This window comes from Cottoperca gobio, unplaced genomic scaffold (genome assembly GCF_900634415.1).
Source record: "Cottoperca gobio unplaced genomic scaffold, fCotGob3.1 fCotGob3_124arrow_ctg1, whole genome shotgun sequence".
NCBI classification, from domain to species: domain Eukaryota; kingdom Metazoa; phylum Chordata; class Actinopteri; order Perciformes; family Bovichtidae; genus Cottoperca; species Cottoperca gobio.
Window position 1 is genome coordinate 50,001 of NW_021166794.1, and position 20,582 is coordinate 70,582.

Consider the following 20,582-nt stretch of genomic DNA (forward strand, 5'->3'; position numbering starts at 1 on the left):
CCAGGATAGGTCTCATTGAGATTAAAAATCTCTTTTTCAAGAGTGTCCTGGACGAGACAGGCAGCAGCACAGTTACAGACATTAAACAGTCACAATCACAACATTAATTAAAGCATTTACAGACACAGCCGTCTGCTTCAGTGTCTTTAAGAGTCGCTTTAAGTCTGTTAGAGAGACCAGCTCTCTGAGTTTCAGATCATTCTGCAGCTGGTTCCAGGCAGCCGGAGCTGCGTAACTTAAAGCCCTTTTCCCAAGTTCTGTACGGACGTTTGGGACAGTTAGAAGAAACAAGTCCTCGGAGCGAAGCCGATACGGTCCACTACATTTCCTACTAATGTAGATCCTTAGGTATTGTGGAAGAGCACCAAGAATAGCTTTATAAATAAGGATGTGCAGTGTTTCAGTCTACGGGTGGTCAGACCATCCAACACGAGCATATAAGGTGCAGTGGTGCGTCAGGGTTTTGAGGCTTGTTATGAATCTCAGTGCCCCGTGGTCGACGGTTTCCAGAGAGCTGAGGCACTGAGACGATGCATTCATATAAACACCATCTCCATAGTCCAGCACAGAGACGTTGCAGAGACTCATCTCTTTCTGGCCTCCAAAGAAAAACAGGACTTGTTTCTAAATAAAAACCTAATTTTAGTCTTAAATATTTCAAAAGTTCTAAAATGTGAGATTTAACAGAAAGAGAATCGTCAATGATAATAACAAGATATCTGAACTGAGACACAGATTCAGTCTCAGAACCCTGTGAAGTGGTGATAGGAGGGAGGTTCAAGTGTTTGGTTTTAGCTTTCGAGATCATCATGAGCTTCGTCTTTCCAGCATTTAAAACAAGTTTCAAATCACACAAATTACATTGTACAATGTTAAAAGCAGTCTGGAGCTGACAAAGAGCCTGATGTGGGGAGGACGCAGAGCAGTAAATTACTGTGTCATCAGCATAACAATGGAAATTTGCCTTTAAAACATTGTGATTAAGATTATTTATATAAATGATAAATAACAATGGTCCTACAACCGATCCCTGTGGCACACCCTTGGATACATTAACCGCACACACTGTGATCTGCCTGATAAATAGTTCTCAAACCAACAGACAGCTTGATCTGAGAGACCTATACTGTAGTCTTTGTGACACTAAGGCATGATCTACTGTAAAAGCCTTGGATAAGTCAATACAAAGTGCTGCACAATGTTCTCTATTGTCTAAGAACTTCATAAAATCATTTACTACTTTAAGGCGGCCGTTGTTGTGCTGTGTGTTTTCAAAAAAAACAGATTGAAGGTCAGATAAAATAATATTAGTCTTTAAAAAGTCCTTTAGTTGTTGACTTACCAAAGATTCCAGCACTTTATTTAAGACAGTTTGGAGGTGGGTCTGTAGTTGTTTAGGAGGGTGGGGTCACCTCCTTTCAACAGCGGGAGAACAAAAGCAGATTTCCAAATAAGGGGAATTTCGTTTGTCTCCAGGGATTGATTGAAAAGACAGGCCAGGGGCGAGGCGAGGAACTCAGCTGCTAACTTTGAACAGTCTGGCTCCACGTTATCTGGCTGCTGATTTTATTGTGTCTAAACCTTTAATGGCTTTATGCACCTCTGAGACCGTTACTGGATTCAAAGTAAAGGGTTGACCCGGCCAGACACGACCTTCAGAGCGAGCGGGGGCTCCTTGAGGTATGTTCTGAGATTCAAACAAGGAACCAGAGGCAATAAAATGTTCACTAAAACCACCAAGCACTTCTGCCTCGTCAGAGATTAGAAGAGTCTTTGACGATACAAGGTGGAAGCTCCATCACATTTTTACTTCCAGCTATTGATTTAATAGTTTTCCAATTATTTAAGTTTTTAAAACAGCTATAACATTAACTTCTTAAATAAAATATGAACCGAAAACAAAATACAGAAAAAGAATAGTGCATATTGTCTGGTTGAGTTTTGGTTTTAGTGCATAAAAGAGAAGCTAGTTAATTAATAATAAGGAGATCTTATGGACCAACTCAGATCCTAGCGTTGGTCGTATTAATAATCAAATTAAAATGTATATCATTTGTAAACTTTGCGACCTTTAGCAGACCTCCAGAGCAGCAGATGAACATACTGACCAAACACCACTCATTCATTTAAAGGAATGCTTTATTGATATCCAAACATATACAACAAAACCAAATAATGTTTTATTTATTTCACCATAATCTTCCAAATCTGATCCCTTTCGATATTCTACATCAGCTAGGCCCAGGACGAACATAAAGCTATAGGTACTCTACTGTCGTCCAGCCTCTGAGCACGCTCCCATTGGCACCCAAAACAAAAGTACATCATCCTTTTCCCTCCGCCAGTCTCCCACAACGGCAGCTTTAAACAGGCGACAGCTACACCGCAAAAAAGAAAGGTCCATCTTAACAAGTCATTTCATTCACAAATTAAAATGGTATTTTCCTGGTACAGCGCGAGATCATCGCCCTACAAAGATCAAGCACGAGGGAACGACTCGCGTGAGAGAAAAATATGATTTTAGGAGTAAATTCTGAACGACTTGAGATTAATATTTCTTGAAGTGTGCATATAAGTTTTTATCTTGGCGAAGCAGAAAGTTTAGAGATTCAGAGGCGGAAAGAAAGACTTCTGTAACAGATATTTAAATATTGGCAACTTGTTTTTAAATTGATGGCAAAGTATTTGTACAAATAACAAATCTCTAAAAGTCCACCTCTCGTCACAGAAGGGACGCCAACAGGGACCCGAACAGGAATATATTAACGACCAACACAAAACAAGAAAATACTCTTATGACACACGGGCAGAGGGTTTGAAGCCGGGAACTTTAGTTTGTAAGCGGTGTGTATTTCCATTTAATGTTTGTTCTTTGAAGCCCAGCTCCGTCACGAGAGCAACCTGTGTTACACCGTTGTGTTCTACCAGCTGGGACGTTCTGGCTTCATCATTTAAAAACATTTAGGGTTTCTAACAACTCATAATGACCCTTTTCTCCGGCCTCAATAAAAACACCCACGATGCTCCGAGACACTGCACGGACGCGGAGCCAGAACACAACAGAAACATTTCGTAGTTTTAATGGGTGAAAAAGATTTTTTGGCAACATTGAAACACCTTCAGTGCCGCGAGGAAATTTGACCATGAACATCCGCAAGAGCAACTCAAGATTGACCAACATTTTAAGACAATTTTGGCAATTTCTCAAAGAGTTTGTGTGTTTTTGGCCGGGAAATTATTACTAACAGTAGTGTACCATTTTAGTCAAACCACCAGAGACCATGTTGCCTTTGTATCGGCAACTTTATCAACAAACAACCTTCTTATATTCATGTTCAGGTGACACACGTGGCCATGATGTTTGTAAGCGCTTCTGTTTTATCACTACAGCTGCACAACAATAAGAGCAACAGTGAGTCGGTACAAAAAGTGTTAGTTTGGCTTCATGCAGCGCGTGTGTGTGTGTGTGTGTGTGAGATCGGGGCATTTAGTGTGTTGACAGGAGTGCATCAAGGGGTTGTTGGCAGAGAGGTTTTCATGACACATTTTGTGGCCAGTCGGACTCTAAATCATGCCAACTCCCCTTCCTTCATGCCAACCAGTATGTACAATAAAAAAAGAAAACGAGGAAAAAACAATAATTACCAGCTAACGTATAACAACAGGTGACCCACTGAAGGCTAACGTATAACAACAGGTGACCCACTGAAGGCTAACGTATAACAACAGGTGACCCACTGAAGGCTAACGTATAACAACAGGTGACCCACTGAAGGCTAACGTATAACAACAGGTGACCCACTGAAGGCTAACGTATAACAACAGGTGACCCACTGAAGGCTAACGTATAACAACAGGTGACCCACTGAAGGCTAACGAATAACAACAGGTGACCCACTGAAGGCTAACGTATAACAACAGGTGACCCACTGAAGGCTAACGTATAACAACAGGTGACCCACTGAAGGCTAACGAATAACAACAGGTGACCCACTGAAGGTGAAGAAGGCCGATAGAGAAGCGTTGACCTTCACCAGGTAGTGTACACAGCGTCGCCTCACATCGACTTCTGTGCGAACAGGAAGGAACCAGCAGTCGGACCCGAACAGTCAAAGTGGTTTCAAAACATTGAACATGCTGAATCCATCCAGATCCAGTTTGTCAGATGAAACCAGTTTGATGCGTTTCCTCCGATGGAGACGGGAACAAAACGACGCGGCTCAGAAATGAGTCAGTTTCACAAACACAACTTTTTTTTTAGACCACAAATGTACTTTAAAGAAGAAAAACCCTGACAGACAACAACGTGTGTGAAACTGACCTTTAGTGTTTGTTTAAGTTTGTCGAGCCTCCCCCTGCTTTCTCCTGAACCCCCCGACCTGATCACTGCCATTCGGCAGCACCAGGGACAATATATTTATTCATATATATTTATACATATTGATAAAAGTTATGTAAAAACATTATGCAAAGCAGTGTAAAATAGTTTGTAATACAAAATGGTTTAAGGTTGTTTTTTTCTTCTGTTTTTACATCCTGGGGGTGTTTTCTTCTTTGCATGGTTTGTATGGTACAACTGAGATGAGATATGCACAAGCATGTAGCAGTGAGAGGGTCTAAGAGGGGCCAGATGTGCTCCAGTCAAACAGCTAACCTGCGAGTGTAGCCTGCGTTCACACCGTGGGCTGTGAAGGGGGGGGGGGGTACTGTGGTGACATGTGCTCACAGTGTGAATGCATGATTCAATAAGTATATGATAGCAGTCAGAAACAGGACAGAATATAGGAGAAGTATTAACCACCATCTTGCTTATGCCCTTAAAATGCTCGTCCACCCTCAGTCTGCAGATCTCCTGCTCTTGAGTTGGGCCATGAACGCACCACCTGCAGAGTCCCTTTATCTTAACCAACCCTGATCCCAGAATTAAATGTGAAGTCTCATTTAGTTTAATAATGCCTCTTGTAAGCCTTTTCTTAAGCCAGGTGATTTACCGAAACAGTAACGACCCGTTTTAAAAAAGGTGCTTGGCGAGTGTTAACTTATTTGGACAAACAAAGGGGTGCGAGTCTGACGAGGGACGAGGTAGAGGCAGGGGGTGACGATGTAACAAAGCAAGGTCTGTAAATTATTCAGGTTTAGACATCAACAAAACATTTTCCTTTTCCTCAACAGCAGAATGGAGGCCGTGGGACCAGCAGCGATAGGAAAGCTCCTCCCAAACCCACGAGTCCTTCGGCGCCGCCCGTCTGCGTTTACAGACCTCGGGGCAAAGTGAGCGGTGGCGAGTCGGTGAGGTGGAGGGTCAAAGGTCTGCGATGTGAGGTGATAACAGTACAGTCTCAGGTCGTGAGGAAGGTGGCAGAAAGGAGGAGGCAGAGGATGAGGAGGAGGGAGGCATTCAGAAAGGCGGGTTCTCCTGAGTGGGGGTGGTGTCAGTGGGGGAGCCGACGGCCTCTCCGTTCCCTCTGGGGCCGACAACCTTATACTGAGGAGACGAGAGAGGAAACAGACCAGAGTGTTATTGATCGTCAGCGCTCACATGCTGACTCATCACAGTTTCTGTTTCCTGTCGGGGGGGGGGGGCACTTTGATTACATCTGAAATCCATCAGCGCGTCCCAAAATCCATTAAAACATATCCGAGTAGGTTTTAGGAAAAGTAAAACCAGACAGAACGAACACTTGAAGATACTTAAAACAATGTAGAAAACTTCATCTTCACATTTAAATAGTTAACGTCAAAGATACTGCAAAAACATTACGTTTACACAATTATATATCTTTATATCTACAGCAAGCAATGTATTTAACTTTAACATTTAAATGCCTATAACAACCACAAGTATTGAATCCTTTGTTGGTATAAAAGTCTGTTAAAGCCGCACGCTGACGACCAGCTGGCAGCTTTAGGGTTCGCATGCAATGTGGACACAAACAAATAATATAAAAGTCTTTTAGCTTCATCTTACAATCTTTACAAAAAGTCAACTTGGTAATAATTGAGGGATATTAAATGCTACTAAAAGAATATAGAATAAAAGCTGATAAAACAAAGACAGACATAAACACGTACATACGTCACATTAAGGCCTGAGGTGCATCTACTCTCCGCTCACCTTCAGGTTTCCCACTCTATCCTCAAATGATTTGAAGGTTGCAGAGTTTCTGCAAAACAGAGACATGAAGTTACATTCACACAACACACACGTGACTCCAGCTGGTCAATACGAATGATAAACTTCACACGAGGGACTTCTAAGTGATTACTTTCTGCTTCTCTGCAGCCTCCGTATACCTTTACTCAACTTAAAAGATCTCACAGTTAAGAAATGTGTCCGAGGAAGCAGAATCGTAACAAGCTTAGACATCAACAGAGAAACATTTAGACAGATGGCAGCGGTGCGGTAGTACGGTACCACAGGTAGAAGGAATGTGTGTAACAGTGAAGCAGTACATGAGCAGCTGTGTGTGTTACTTTACCTCATGGCGGGCATACTTATCGAGTGGCGAATGGAATAGTTGCTACTTTGTAAGCGTTAAAGAGAGGAGACAGAAGAGCAAGTGTTATAAAGCAAGCAAACACACACACACACACACACACGTTAAAGTTAGCGCTCGACTCCAGCTTCATTTCTCTTTCACATGTAATGAAAACGCTGATGATTTGGTGCCAATTTGTTTTAAATTCTCTAAATTTCAGGAAGAAACCGATGTTGGAAACACTTTGTTTTATGGGTCCCATAGTTTCCTATAAATTAATATTAAAATAAACGTCTGGCATTAATTATAGAAGCAACGTTCAGTTGATGCACCTGAATATTATTTGAGTTAGTGCTCAGCTGAGTGCACAAATACAAAATGTTTATTATCACTGCTTACATTAACAACACGTGAAAGCTTCCCATAATAAACAAATAGTGAGGAACTACTTTTAAATAAGTGTAATAGTCAAATCTAACATCTCAGACTAAAACCAGTTACAATTTCCTCAGAAAATGTTTCTTTTTTACAGAACCAACATAAAATAAAGAGTGCAACAACTATCTGAAGACAGCGCCCTCTTCCTGTTTGGAGGCGTAATGTGACCCGGCAGGTTTGGTAAGTGTTCATCATTAATGACGTAGTAACGATGCTAAAATGTGACGTGTAAAGAACTTGTGTTTAATTAACAGCAAAGCCATGCTGTTAAAGTCTGCTGTAAACATATATCTTCTGGGGACAACATACATTCAGGCTAAGGGAATAAAATAATACAGAATAAAGCAGATTGAGGGGGAAGCTTAACCTCAAAGATGAATAAAAAGATTCATATGACAGTTCAGTCCACATGATTGTGGTCTCTCTCACTGGACGTGTTAGTCTTACCTAAAGGAATTAGAGAAAGGTAGAGCTCTGCGGGTCAAACCAAGGCAGCAATTAAAAAGAAGAAGAAGAAGAAGAAGAAGAGAGCATGAGCCAAAAGCATCAGGACACAAATCAACAGTGGACGGGGACAACATCCGGGATCAGCAGGGAAATCAGGAAGAAGCGCAGCAGGGAAGCGTTTGCTGTGTAACGAAGAGCTAACACTAATGTGGATTTATTTCATGATCCAACAGATCCTGTTGGAGGACTCACTTATCGAATGCAACTGTGACACAAAGTTACTTTAAGATCACCTTCATTTGTCATGAGACAAGGTGGAATTACGTGTGGCCAGCAACACGTGGCTTAACATCGACGTTTTATACTGCTTACAGGTAAACAAGGAGGCCGTTTTGAGTTTGCATGAAGTTGGCAACAGGGGGGCCAGTTTCTGTCCCAAAGAAAGATCGGGCTCTTTCTGCAGCCGAGGTAATAAAAGGCCACTATTTGAGAATTTACATTAAATCAAATTACAGACATTTTAATGCACAGTTCCAGTGACCTGTGTAAGTAACACGGCCCGCACTGAAAACTGTATCCAGGAGCACAACGGGGAGAACACAAGATCTATCAGACTGGAGGTGGACGAACGTGCAACATGCAGGGAACTAGTTGACTGCTGAATTATAATGTTAGTGAGGCAAACTGTAGGAGAAGCCACAGATCTAACCAGATACACACTCGGGCAGCCATGCATCACTTCTTCACACACACACACACACACACACACACACACACACACACACACACACACAGCAAATATCCATGTGGGTGGTGAGATGGAAAACATTAATATAATTACGGACGGTTATGCAAGTCAACAGGGAGCCATCGAAGAGGTTAGATGTGAAGGGGTTACTCACACGTGATGCTTTGTCGCTAAACTTAACTTATACAATACAAGACCTCTACAAAGTGTGATCGTCGTCTACATTAAAGGAGATGGTACAAATATATTAAAGCAAAGTGGCTCACATATAGATTTTACTTCCCAGATATACCAATGTATCTTTACTTTATTAATGTATTTGATGCCAAAAGATGTAGTGTAATGTTCACATTGAACCCCCCCCTTGAGTTAGTGAAACTACATTTCAGGCTATAAAGCTGTTAAAAGAAATGTAACTTTAAGAGACACTAGGGTCTAAGGTCAGTTCTGCACATTAGTCACAGAACTAGTCGAGGTTCGAGGAGAGAAAGCGATGAGACGCTGATCACTGGTCAGCGTGAGGAGAATTCAGCGCCACAAGAAAAAGAGAGCAGAGGACAGTCACCGAATGTTCAGCCGATTGCTACGACTGTTGCAGGGAGGACATCTTTGTGTAGGTCAACTCTGAAGTTAGCGTCGCCCTGGTTCCCTCGTCAAAAAGCTAAAAGGGATTTTGGATTATTGAATATGTGACGTTTGGTTTTTTTAATATATAAACACAGTCCACTCTGCTCATTTGTTCTTGTAGCCTTGCCAGAGTGTCGGCCATTTTGGCGCTGCTGCATCATACCTCATGTCGCCCAGTCTCTTGCTGATGACTGTGCCCACTGTGGTGAAAGCCGCACTGGTCTTCTGTCCCGCCTGGGAAAGAGTCTCCTGAGTCTTCTTGTATCTGCAGAGAGGAGGAGGGACGGAGAGGGGGGGGGGGGGAACACAAGAATGGAAAGAGAACACCGGAGAAAAGAAAGGGTGAATGAGGAGGACAGACAGTTGGAGAGGAATGAAAAGAAAATGTGAGTTGGTAAAAAAATTATGGGGGAAAAAGAAGCAGACAAGAGGGGCATGGAGAAAGAAGGGAGGAGGATGGTGAGAGGAAAGAAACAATGACAGACAGCGAGCAGATAGAAACAAAACAGAAAAAAGATGGATGGATGGGGGGGAGACAGAGAGAGAGAGACAGAGAGAGACAGAGACAGAGACAGAGACACAGAGAGACAGAGAGACAGAGAGAGAGACAGAGAGACAGAGAGACAGAGAGACAGAGACAGAGAGAGACAGAGAGAGAGACAGAGAGAGAGACAGAGAGAGAGACAGAGAGAGAGACAGAGAGACAGAGAGACAGAGAGACAGAGACAGAGAGAGACAGAGAGAGAGACAGAGAGAGAGACAGAGAGAGAGACAGAGAGACAGAGAGACAGAGACAGAGAGAGACAGAGAGAGACAGAGAGAGACAGAGAGAGAGAGAGACAGAGAGAGAGAGAGAGAGAGAGATTAGACCAAAACATTTGACCACAGCGAACAGGAACAAAAGAACAAACTAAATTACTGCTCCAACACAAATGAAGAAGTGTTCACCTCCCAATAATTAGTATTAACATGTTTCTGAATTCGACAGCTTACGATCATTTACCAAAACAAACAGAATCCTTAGCAGCTACAGGATGTAAGAAGAGTTAGAGAAGTAGAGACGCACAGAGAGAAGCCCATCAGGGTTAATGGCAGATGTATTTCAGCACGTCCCACTGGAGCCGAAGGGCTTGATGGTGAGCGTCTGAATATTTACGTGCAATGAAAGAGAGTGCACGATGGCACACTCAAACACTCTCAGGGTGTGGTTCAAGCATCACAATACAAACATTAGCTTTCAGACGATGAACATGCAACCGTCTAATGGTTTGTATGTTTTAAACGTTCTACATTTGATCTGAAACCTATAATAAAGGAGGATGAGGGCCAGGCTTAGCTAAAGAAAAGGAACATTTAGATTTTATTTTGCATTTCGAAAATGAAGTTGAACTTTCCGTATACGCACCAACGCTAGTAGTTTGATGTAATCTCAAAAGTTTGACTCTAATCTTGAAATGTTACATTTATTCTCAACATTTTGGGTTTATTTTCAAAAAAAATGTATTTTTGGTGTTAAATTAAAGCCAATCTTGGATTTTATCCAGAGCAGTACAGTGAAGCGACTACAGGCACAGTCCTCCTGGAGCAACTCTGGGCTACGTGCCTTGCTCAGGGGCTCGATGGTGGCAGCCCTGGTATTGAACTCACAATATGAATTGAAAGAATTCTTTGCTTTTTCTACAAACTAAGTGATTAGAAGTTCAAAAACACACCGACAGAAGCAGGGAAACAACTAGCATGGCTCTCCTCAGTCCTTAAACTAAAGACAACAGTCTCTGTAAAAGACAATATTAGTAATAAGTATTCCCCAAAATGTTGCACTACTTTTCCAGGTGAGTGGATACTAGCTGGGAAGTTGCCTCGTCTGGGAATCCACCAGTGTTACTGGGATTAAGAAGGTCGGCAGGTTAAACTCAAATACCTCCATTACAGAAAAAGGCTTAGAAATACGCACATAAGCACCCACTCAAATACATCCAAACTGGCATAAAACACCCCCTCACTGGCCACACACACACAAAAAGCCAATATCCTGATCAGCTGATCCACCCAAACACACATCACGTCTCAGCAGATGGTTCACAGCGGAGGAGCGAATATCATTTTGGAGATAATCTGGTGTGGAGGACCGACGCACACAACTGTGTCCAACATGTCAGACCTTCCACACTGAAGCATAAGCAGTGGAATATCTGGAGGAAGGATGAAATGTGGAACTCGTCTTTAAAGGCATGTTTGGGAGTCTTCCGACGGCCACGAACACCATCACCATCACCGTAAAAGGAAAACATAAGGGAAAGGATGGATAAGGAAATTCAAACTTAAAGAAACCTTCGCTCATCTACAAAATCAAAAACAAGAACACAAAAGAGAAAGGGGTCAACTCACGCTTCAGAGCGGGAAATGTCATCCAAAGTGGCCGAGGCAGACAGATATCTGAAGACACAACAGCAGGATCATGACACAGGGGAGAGACACTCACAGTACAGTGTAAATACACATATGTCTGCAGATTATTTCAATGGGAAGAACACAATTAATTAAATCATTAAGAAGACAGATAAAGAAAATGAAATGTGTAGGAACACTGAATATAAACCACACAAAATGAAGTCAATGGGACGGAAAGTGTTTACACTCCAGCAGGATAAAAGACGATTCAAAATAATATTTATTTAAGAAGCTTATTTTTATTATAATAACATAAAATGTAGAGTGTGGAATCCCCCACACCCCTGAACTACCCGTGTAACTCTATAGCTTTTATAATTCAATTAGATTTTCTCTTTTGCAGACGATGCAGTACTAATAACACATAACAGTATGCAAGCGCATTCATTCAGTTCTTAAGAAGGTGCTCTAAACACAGACTCCCTGTGCAACATGTGAAGCATAGCCACACAACACTAACCCATCTGTACAGCTCTACAGGCATACATATGTGAAGTGATATCTTCCTACTGTAACAACCAGTGCTTCCTCCCTCCACTGAACAATAGAGGTTTACTTTTTGAGGAAGTAAATAACTCAAATGGGGTAACATGGCATCATATTTTAAAAAGGTGTCACAACTCACAAGCCAAACCCAGATGTAACCACCTAATACAAGTCTAAGGTCACACCGCTGCAGCAACATTCTTCTGACTACGTACTACAGGCAGCGGCATTCAGCTAATTGTGCGTTTAAAGCTAAAAGCTGAACAACGTTGTGCATTAGTGTCCCATCGTAACTCTCAAACACCAAACAGGTTAACAGACCAAACACCAGATAGCACAGCATATTTATGATTAAGTAAAAAGCAAGTTTCACACACACATGCACAGAGTCCCACCTGTACGGTATACAGAAAAAGAGAAGTGTGTTTGAAGAGCAGATAAGCTCACACAGCAAACACAACACAAGAATGACGGGAAGTCTACCGATACATATATTAGGTGGAGGCTTTGAACACTGGTGGTCATAAGACTCCTGATCCCAACCCTGACAGTCTCACCCAGCAGAGTAAACAGCGTGAACATTAGATTTAAGTGACACAGTTTAGAAAAGAAGACTTCCCACTGAAGGAGAACGGCCCGACCACATTCCAGAGGTGTGGAATTGCTTTTCAGCTCGTGTGCAGACAGAATACAGGAGGCATATTTTGACGTACTAATGTTTGTGAACAACATTTCTTGGGAAGTTTAGAGATCCCTGAGGCAAATTTGTAATTATGGGCTGTATAAATAAAGTTTGATCTGAATATAAGTTGCTAAGTTAGCAACGACTCCAGCTCACTTAAGGTGGCCTGACCTTTAAGGGTTTTTTTTACATACATATTTGTTTTACTGATAGCATTAATAGGTAAAAAATCTTATTGTTGGATAACGTTTAAACGATTACTTAACATCCCTAACCCTAACCCACCAACAGATACTATAATACCAGTACACCAACAGATACTACAATACCAGTACACCGACAGATACTACAATACCAGTACACCAACAGATACTATAATACCAGTACACCAACAGATACTACAATACCAGTACACCAACAGATACTACAATACCAGTACACCGACAGATACTACAATACCAGTACACCGACAGATACTACAATACCAGTACACCGACAGATACTACAATACCAGTACACCGACAGATACTACAATACCAGTACACCGACAGATACTACAATACCAGTACACTAACAGATACTACAATACCAGTACACTAACAGATACTACAATACCAGTACACCAACAGATACTACAATACCAGTACACCGACAGATACTACAATACCAGTACACCAACAGATACTACAATACCAGTACACCAACAGATACTACAATACCAGTACACCAACAGATACTACAATACCAGTACACCGACAGATACTACAATACCAGTACACCGACAGATACTACAATACCAGTACACCGACAGATACTACAATACCAGTACACTAATAGATACTACAATACCAGTACACCGACAGATACTACAATACCAGTACACCGACAGATACTACAATACCAGTACACTAACAGATACTACAATACCAGTACACTAACAGATACTACAATACCAGTACACTAACAGATACTACAATACCAGTACACCAACAGATACTACAATACCAGTACACCGACAGATACTACAATACCAGTACACCAACAGATACTACAATACCAGTACACCAACAGATACTACAATACCAGTACACCAACAGATACTACAATACCAGTACACCGACAGATACTACAATACCAGTACACCGACAGATACTACAATACCAGTACACCGACAGATACTACAATACCAGTACACTAATAGATACTACAATACCAGTACACCGACAGATACTACAATACCAGTACACCAACAGATACTACAATACCAGTACACCGACAGATACTACACCACCAGTACACCAACAGATACTACAATACCAGTACACCACCAGGAGACGGCTCCGCTCCAACAAGGCCAGCCTCTATACCCTGACAGCACCAGCACAATGCTGCTCACTGTACAGCTGATACACACCAGCGTCGGCACGTTGCACCGTGTGTGCGAACACGACTTCACTGCTGTATTTGTTTCCCAGCACTTTGAATAGAAACAGGTCTACGCGTCTCCTTTACTTGTTTCTTCGTCTCTAAGGGAGAAACAGAATCCCAGTTCAACAAGCTGGTGCCATGAAATGTGCCGAACAATGTACAAAAGAGTTCAATATTAGCGGGAAGTATTTGTCGTCACCTGCTGAGGATATTACATCACTAGGCGAAATACACACAATGGCTAAATGTAAGGTGTTACCTTCTCTTTTAGACCAAAACATTTGACCACAGCGAACAGAACAAAAGACAAACTAAATTACTGTCTGCTCCAACACAAATGAAGAAGTGTTCACCTCCCAATAATTAGTATTAACATGTTTCTGAATTCGACAGCTTACGATCATTTACCAAAACAAACAGAATCCTTAGCAGCTACAGGATGTAAGAAGATGTAGAGAAGTAGAGACGCACAGAGAGAAGCCCATCAGGGTTAATGGCAGATGTATTTCAGCACGTCCCACTGGAGCCGAAGGGCTGATGGTGAGCGTCTGAATATTTACGTGCAATGAAAGAGAGTGCACGATGGCACACTCAAACACTCTCAGGGTGTGGTTCAGCATCACAATACAAACATTAGCTTTCAGACGATGAACATGCAACCGTCTAATGGTTTGTATGTTTTAAACGTTCTACATTTGATCTGAAACCTATAATAAAGGAGGATGAGGGCCAGGCTTAGCTAAAGAAAAGGAACATTTAGATTTTATTTTGCATTTCGAAAATGAAGTTGAACTTTCCGTATACGCACCAACGCTAGTAGTTTGATGTAATCTCAAAAGTTGACTCTAATCTTGAAATGTTACATTTATTCTCAACATTTTGGGTTTTTTTCAAAAAAAATGTATTTTTGGTGTTAAATTAAAGCCAATCTTGGATTTTATCCAGAGCAGTACAGTGAGAGCGACTACAGGCACAGTCCTCCTGGACAACTCTGGGCTACGTGCCTTGCTCAGGGGCTCGATGGTGGCAGCCCTGGTATTGAACTCACAATATGAATTGAAAGAATTTTGCTTTTCTACAAACTAAGTGATTAGAAGTTCAAAACACACCCGACAGAACAGGGAACCAACTAGCATGGCTCTCCTCAGTCCTTAAACTAAAGACAACAGTCTCTGTAAAAGACAATATTAGTAATAAGTATTCCCCAAAATGTTGCACTACTTTTCCAGGTGAGTGGATACTAGCTGGGAAGTTGCCTCGTCTGGATCCACCAGTGTTACTGGATTAAGAAGGTCGGCAGGTTAAACTCACAAATACCTCCATTACAGAAAAAGGCTTAGAAATACGCACATAAGCACCCACTCAAATACATCCAAACTGGCATAAAACACCCCCCCACTGGCCACACACACACAAAAAGCCAATATCCTGATCAGCTATCCACCCAAACACACATCACGTTCAGCAGATGGTTCACAGCGGAGGAGCGAATATCATTTGGAGATAATCTGGTGTGGAGGACCGACGCCACAACTGTGTCCAACATGTCAGACCTTCCACACTGAAGCATAAGCAGTGGAATATCTGGAGGAAGGATGAAATGTGGAACTCGTTCTTTAAAGGCATTTTGGGAGTCTTCCGACGGCCACGAACACCATCACCATCACCGAAAAAGGAAAACATAAGGAAAGGATGGATAAGGAAATTCAAACTTAAAGAAACCTTCGCTCATCTAAAAATCAAAAACAAGAACACAAAAGAGAAAGGGGTCACCACGCTTCAGAGCGGGAAATGTCATCCAAAGTGGCCGAGGCAGACAGATATCTGAAGACACAACAGCAGGATCATGACACAGGGGAGAGACACTCACAGTACAGTGTAAATACACATATGTCTGCAGATTATTTCAATGGGAAGAACACAATTAATTAAATCATTAAGAAGACAGATAAAGAAAATGAAATGTGTGGAAACACTGAATAAAACCACACAAAATGAAGTCAATGGGACGGAAAGTGTTTCACTCCAGCAGGATAAAAGACGATTCAAATAATATTTATTAAGAACTTATTTTTATTATAATAACATAAAATGTAGAGAGTGTGGAATCCCCCACACCCCTGAACTACCCGTGTAACTCATAGCTTTTATAATTCAATTAGATTTTCTCTTTTGCAGACGATGCAGTACTAACAGACAGGACAGAGAGAGAGAGAGAGAGAGAGAGAGAGAGAGAGAGAGAGAGAGAGAGAGAGAGAGAGAGACAGAGAGACAGAGAGAGTGAGAGAGAGAGAGAGAGAGAGAGAGAGACAGAGAGGAGAGAGAGAGAGAGAGAGAGAGAGAGAAGAGAGAGAGTGAGCAGAGAGAGAGAGACAGAGAGAGAGAGAGACAGAGAGAGAGAGAGACAGAGAGAGAGAGAGAGAGAGAGAGAGAGAGAGAGAGAGAGACAGAGAGAGAGAGAGAGAGAGAGAGAGAGAGAGAGAGAGAGAGGAGAGCGAGAGAGAGAGAGAGAGAGAGAGAGAGAGTAATAATAATAATTATACATCATTCATTATATCCTGGATTCAGCACGATTATCATTATTTATTATCATTGTCTATATGATTTATTTATTATTAGTATTTTTTTGTTACATAATTATTTAGCTGAGGGTCACTTTTGGAAATGAGAACCACATCAAGCCAGAATTATAGAAAATAATATACAAGAAAAAGTTGCTTAGCAAGTAACACACACACACACACACACAGCCATTTATTTAGCACAATAAAAAGATTGCTCTTGCAGGTTATGTCCCAAACAGCCTCGACTTCCTGCATGCAATCATATGCACATAACACGTAAAGATGCCAAAACAAATGTAATTGTATTTAGTTATTAAATCATACAAAATGTTGGTGATTCCAAAGGACTTACACCCGAATATATTCATTATTTTATGTAGAAAAACATTCATACAAAGTCATAAAGTCTACAGTCTAAACTACGAACGCACACTCTCAACATCTCTTAAAGAACTTTCAGAGGGGAGCACTTGTGTGGAAGTATATTTCATATTCTATAGAGTCTCTCTTCACCTTGTGGCCTTGCTGTTGTTGCTGACTTCCTGTTTGTAGACGTCGATGATGTTCTCCACCAGCAGGTTCCGCTGCAGGCCGTAGACACCGTGGCGATCCAGCACCACTTCCTGTTTGCAGGACGGACATCGGAAACGACCGCTGCTCACCGTCATGGTGGTGCGAGCCTGGAACAGGGAGGGCTGCACACAGAGAAGTCACAATGTAATTATTCATAGCTTCTCTTCACATCGCCACGACTGCCCGTCAGCACCCAACAGTTGGACGTTTTCTGTCTTACAACACAGCTGCATGCTGGGAATTACTAGCCACAGTTTTAATCTCCGTCGGGGTCAACGGTGGAATAACATGTTTTAAATGTCTCTCTGGGGAAGTCAGAGCTGGTTCAGGACGGACAACTGGGAGAAAACAAGAACAGAAAATCCCCTGTTCACCATCCAGCATGCATCACACACACACGCACGCACGCACGCACGCACGCGCACACACACACACACACACACACACACACACACACACACACACACACACACACACACACACACACACACACACACACACACACCAATGAATTATTCTAGATTGCCAAAGTGATATAGTGCTGTACATTCTTAATTTAATTATGACTAAAAAGGAACCTTGTTTATTTTATTTTATTTTATTTTATTTTATTTTATTTTATTTTATTTTATTTTATTTTATTTTATTTTATTTTATTTTATTTTATTTATTTTATTTTATTTTGTTTCATTTTATTTAATTGTATTTATTTTGGAGATTCCTCACCTCTCTTCCTGAGATTTAAATAATACATTAATGAAAGTGTGTTAGCTTAGCTTAGCACAAAGTCTGGAAGCAGCTCGCATCCATCCAAAGCAAAAACAATCAGCACCTTCAGCTGATTTGTTAATATGTAAACAAACTGTAATGTAACAACTGGCCATTTCTGAATTTGGGAGATGTTGGGTGATGTAACTATCCGAGGCTTTCAGCTGTAGGATTTAGTTTCCAGCAGATCAACAGTTCACACAGATCACAAGAGAAAACTGAGCAGAAGTGGAAAAGCGTTTAGAGAACAGAGAGTTAGTGCGAAGACAGATCGACGTGTAGAAGTGGACGGAGGAGCAGAGAGGGAAGGTTAGAGGACGTGTAACGCGTCCTGAAATAGTGCCCTTTAATAAGCTTCAGCTGCTGCCGGGCCTGACGGAGGCATCAGCCGGTGGAGAGACAAACACAGGACTCAGAGCGCTGCCGTACAAAGAGTTGGAATTTATATCGTCAAAAGCGGCTCCATTTTCCAGACAAAGGAAATGATCAAAACGTTCACAGAAGCTCCTCAAACACTTTCCAGCTGTTCATTATCTTCACTAAATATGGCAACACATGAGTCTTCTTCAGCAGGGTTTCTGCAGGCTTCATTAAGTTACATTTCACACTTGTTGAGACCTTTTTAATACCACAAAGAACGCAATTCAATACGTGTTTCACAATCATGTCGGCCATGACAGTACGGCACATTATCAGAGTTCACAGCAGGATGTTCAGAGAGTCTAATGTGTGTTCCTCTACTTCTCAGTGTCAAAGGTCACGAACATGAGCATGATAGTTAAAGAGGAGTCTATTAGGTTTCCATCTCACATACCGCACACACACACACACACACACACACACACACACACGAAGACACATGAACATGCATGTAAAGTGTGTGTTTGGTGTGCATGTGAGTCCTATGTGAGATCAGGTTTTGGAGTATTGAAACTACAGATGTCAGGTAACAGTTATTAGTATCACTTTAGTTTTAGTTGAAGTTTATGATAATAACCCCGGTCTGTAGAGCAATGTTGGCCTCTCCGTCTTCGGTACAGACTGAAATATCTCAACAGTCACACGATTGATTGCTATTAAACTTTCTTCAGACATTCACGATCCTCAGAGGAAGAATTCATTTGAGTTTACTGACCCTCTGAATCTCCCCACAGCGCCCCCATGAGGTTGACAGTTTTGTTTTCGTTAAAGAGAGGAGACAGAAGAGCAAGTGTTATAAAGCAAGCAAACACACACACACACACACACACACACACACACACACACACACACACACACACACACACACACACACACACACACACACTCTCTGAACAATAGCAGTAAATATAGGTCACAGCAGGTGATTTTCATGATGAACCAGTTAAACATCCACACATCCCATTTTAGACTCTGTTAATCCATCCACACACACACACACACACACACACACACACACACACACACACACACACACACACACACACACACACACACACACACACACACACACACACCTCTGTGTTTCACAGTGTGTGTTGTGAATAATGCAGTACGGCCTCATGGTATAAAAGGTGTGTGATGAGACTTAAGCACCTGCAGTGAAAAGTAATTAAGTAGCCTACATGTATGAAAGTTCTGTACTTTAGCATACTTTAGAGGTTCTTGTACTTTACTTACTATTTCTGTTTAATGCTACTTAGAATAGATTAAACCCAACAGTATCTTATTAGCTAAGTCAAACACATCCAGTTTACTGTCATTGAGGAGGAAAGAAACCAGAAAGTATTCACATTTAAGAAGCCAGAATCAGAGAATAAGGACTCAAACTGATGAATGTATTAATCTTTGCAGCTCTATAATAATAAGATAATAATAACTGACATTCTGCTGCCTAATGAACACTGTTACCTGCATACTTAAAATACATCCCGCTGCTGATTGTGAGACTTTCACGTGACGTATTGCTTCTTTTACTTCCACCGCTGCAGTACACACACACACACACACACACACACACACACACACACACACACACACACACACACCTGGTACAGCTCGTTGGCACACTTCCTGCAGAGGTTGTGCTGGCAGGGCAGGATGACCACCGGTTTGTTGAAGACCTCCATGCAGATGGGACAGATCAGCTGTTTCTCCAGCGTCGACAGCGCTGCTGCCCCCCCGCCCTGCAGGCAGCTCAGGTCCACCGGCAGAGACATGGCCGCTCCGACAAACTTCACCTCCTCCTGTTGACACCAGAACTGATTGAATGGACGCAGCTGTATAATAAACGGTTTAAAGACCTACGGTAGGTTTGAGTTCCTCCCAAGCAAACATTTGTTTCAGCTCAATTCTGTGAAAAGTTTGTAAATCAAACTTTAAGACATGTAGCCTAATCATTAGTTACCAAATTCACTTTATTGTTTTATGTTTGGTTATCCTTTTACATCCTGTTTCACTCACTCTAGTAGCTTTAAGGTTGGAAACATATAATATTTCCCCCACTGTAACAGCATTAACGTCACACAGCTTCATGTTTTCATAACTGCCCCCCTCCATTAAATAGACATCTTTTAATGTCTTAATTTGACTTACTAGAATTTTAAATAAAGTTTGGCTGCACGTGTCTGTAATGACGTACCCAGTGGGGGGTCAGTTGTGTTTTTAATGTTTTAGTTTTATATTTAACTCACAGATTATTATCAGAATAAGAGGTATGAGAAATGCAATGAAAGATAGACAATGAAGTTTTCTCACCTTCCTCTCCATCTGCTGACGGTCGGTCGGCGAGGGTTCAGTCTGTTGCCACTTTGTTTCTGTTTGCCATTAAAAGGTTGGAGGTTGGAGGCAGTGAATGTTCCTCCTCCCGTGTGTGTCTGGTCTTCCTGCTTGTGTCTCAAAGAGCAAATCCA

General features: G+C 41.7%; 2 protein-coding genes across 2 annotated transcripts; both read right to left on the minus strand.

Annotated features, from left to right (window-relative positions):
* Positions 1-2,121: 2,121 nt before the first annotated feature.
* On the minus strand, positions 2,122-15,332 carry tpd52l2b (tpd52 like 2b). The gene is made up of 7 exons (XM_029426161.1): positions 15,241-15,332; positions 11,128-11,175; positions 8,903-9,004; positions 7,365-7,391; positions 6,480-6,524; positions 6,116-6,164; positions 2,122-5,485 (listed from the first exon to the last, which is right to left on the minus strand). The coding sequence occupies exons 1-7, from the start codon at positions 15,330-15,332 to the stop codon at positions 5,399-5,401; spliced, it is 450 nt and encodes a 149-aa protein (XP_029282021.1). The 3' UTR covers positions 2,122-5,398.
* Positions 15,333-16,853: 1,521 nt separating this feature from the next.
* Positions 16,854-20,582, minus strand: LOC115004529 (tripartite motif-containing protein 54-like). The gene is made up of 3 exons (XM_029426178.1): positions 20,428-20,582; positions 19,719-19,916; positions 16,854-17,045 (listed from the first exon to the last, which is right to left on the minus strand). The coding sequence occupies exons 1-3, from the start codon at positions 20,437-20,439 to the stop codon at positions 16,860-16,862; spliced, it is 396 nt and encodes a 131-aa protein (XP_029282038.1). The 5' UTR covers positions 20,440-20,582; the 3' UTR covers positions 16,854-16,859.

Bases quoted from the DNA above. Each gene is read 5' to 3' on its own strand.
- tpd52l2b (XM_029426161.1), bottom strand. From the start codon at position 15,332: ATGTTGGACACAGTTGTGGCGTCGGTCCTCCACACCAGATTATCTCCA. The intron at 7,392-8,902 runs GTATGATGCAGC...TTTGACCCGCAG, and splicing joins AAGAGACTGGGCGACATGAG to AGCTCTACCTTTCTCTAATT. The intron at 5,486-6,115 runs GTGAGCGGAGAG...TCGTCTCCTCAG, and splicing joins ATAGAGTGGGAAACCTGAAG to TATAAGGTTGTCGGCCCCAG.
- LOC115004529 (XM_029426178.1), bottom strand. The intron at 17,046-19,718 runs GTGTGTGTGTGT...CTCTGTGTGCAG, and splicing joins GTGCCAACGAGCTGTACCAG to CCCTCCCTGTTCCAGGCTCG.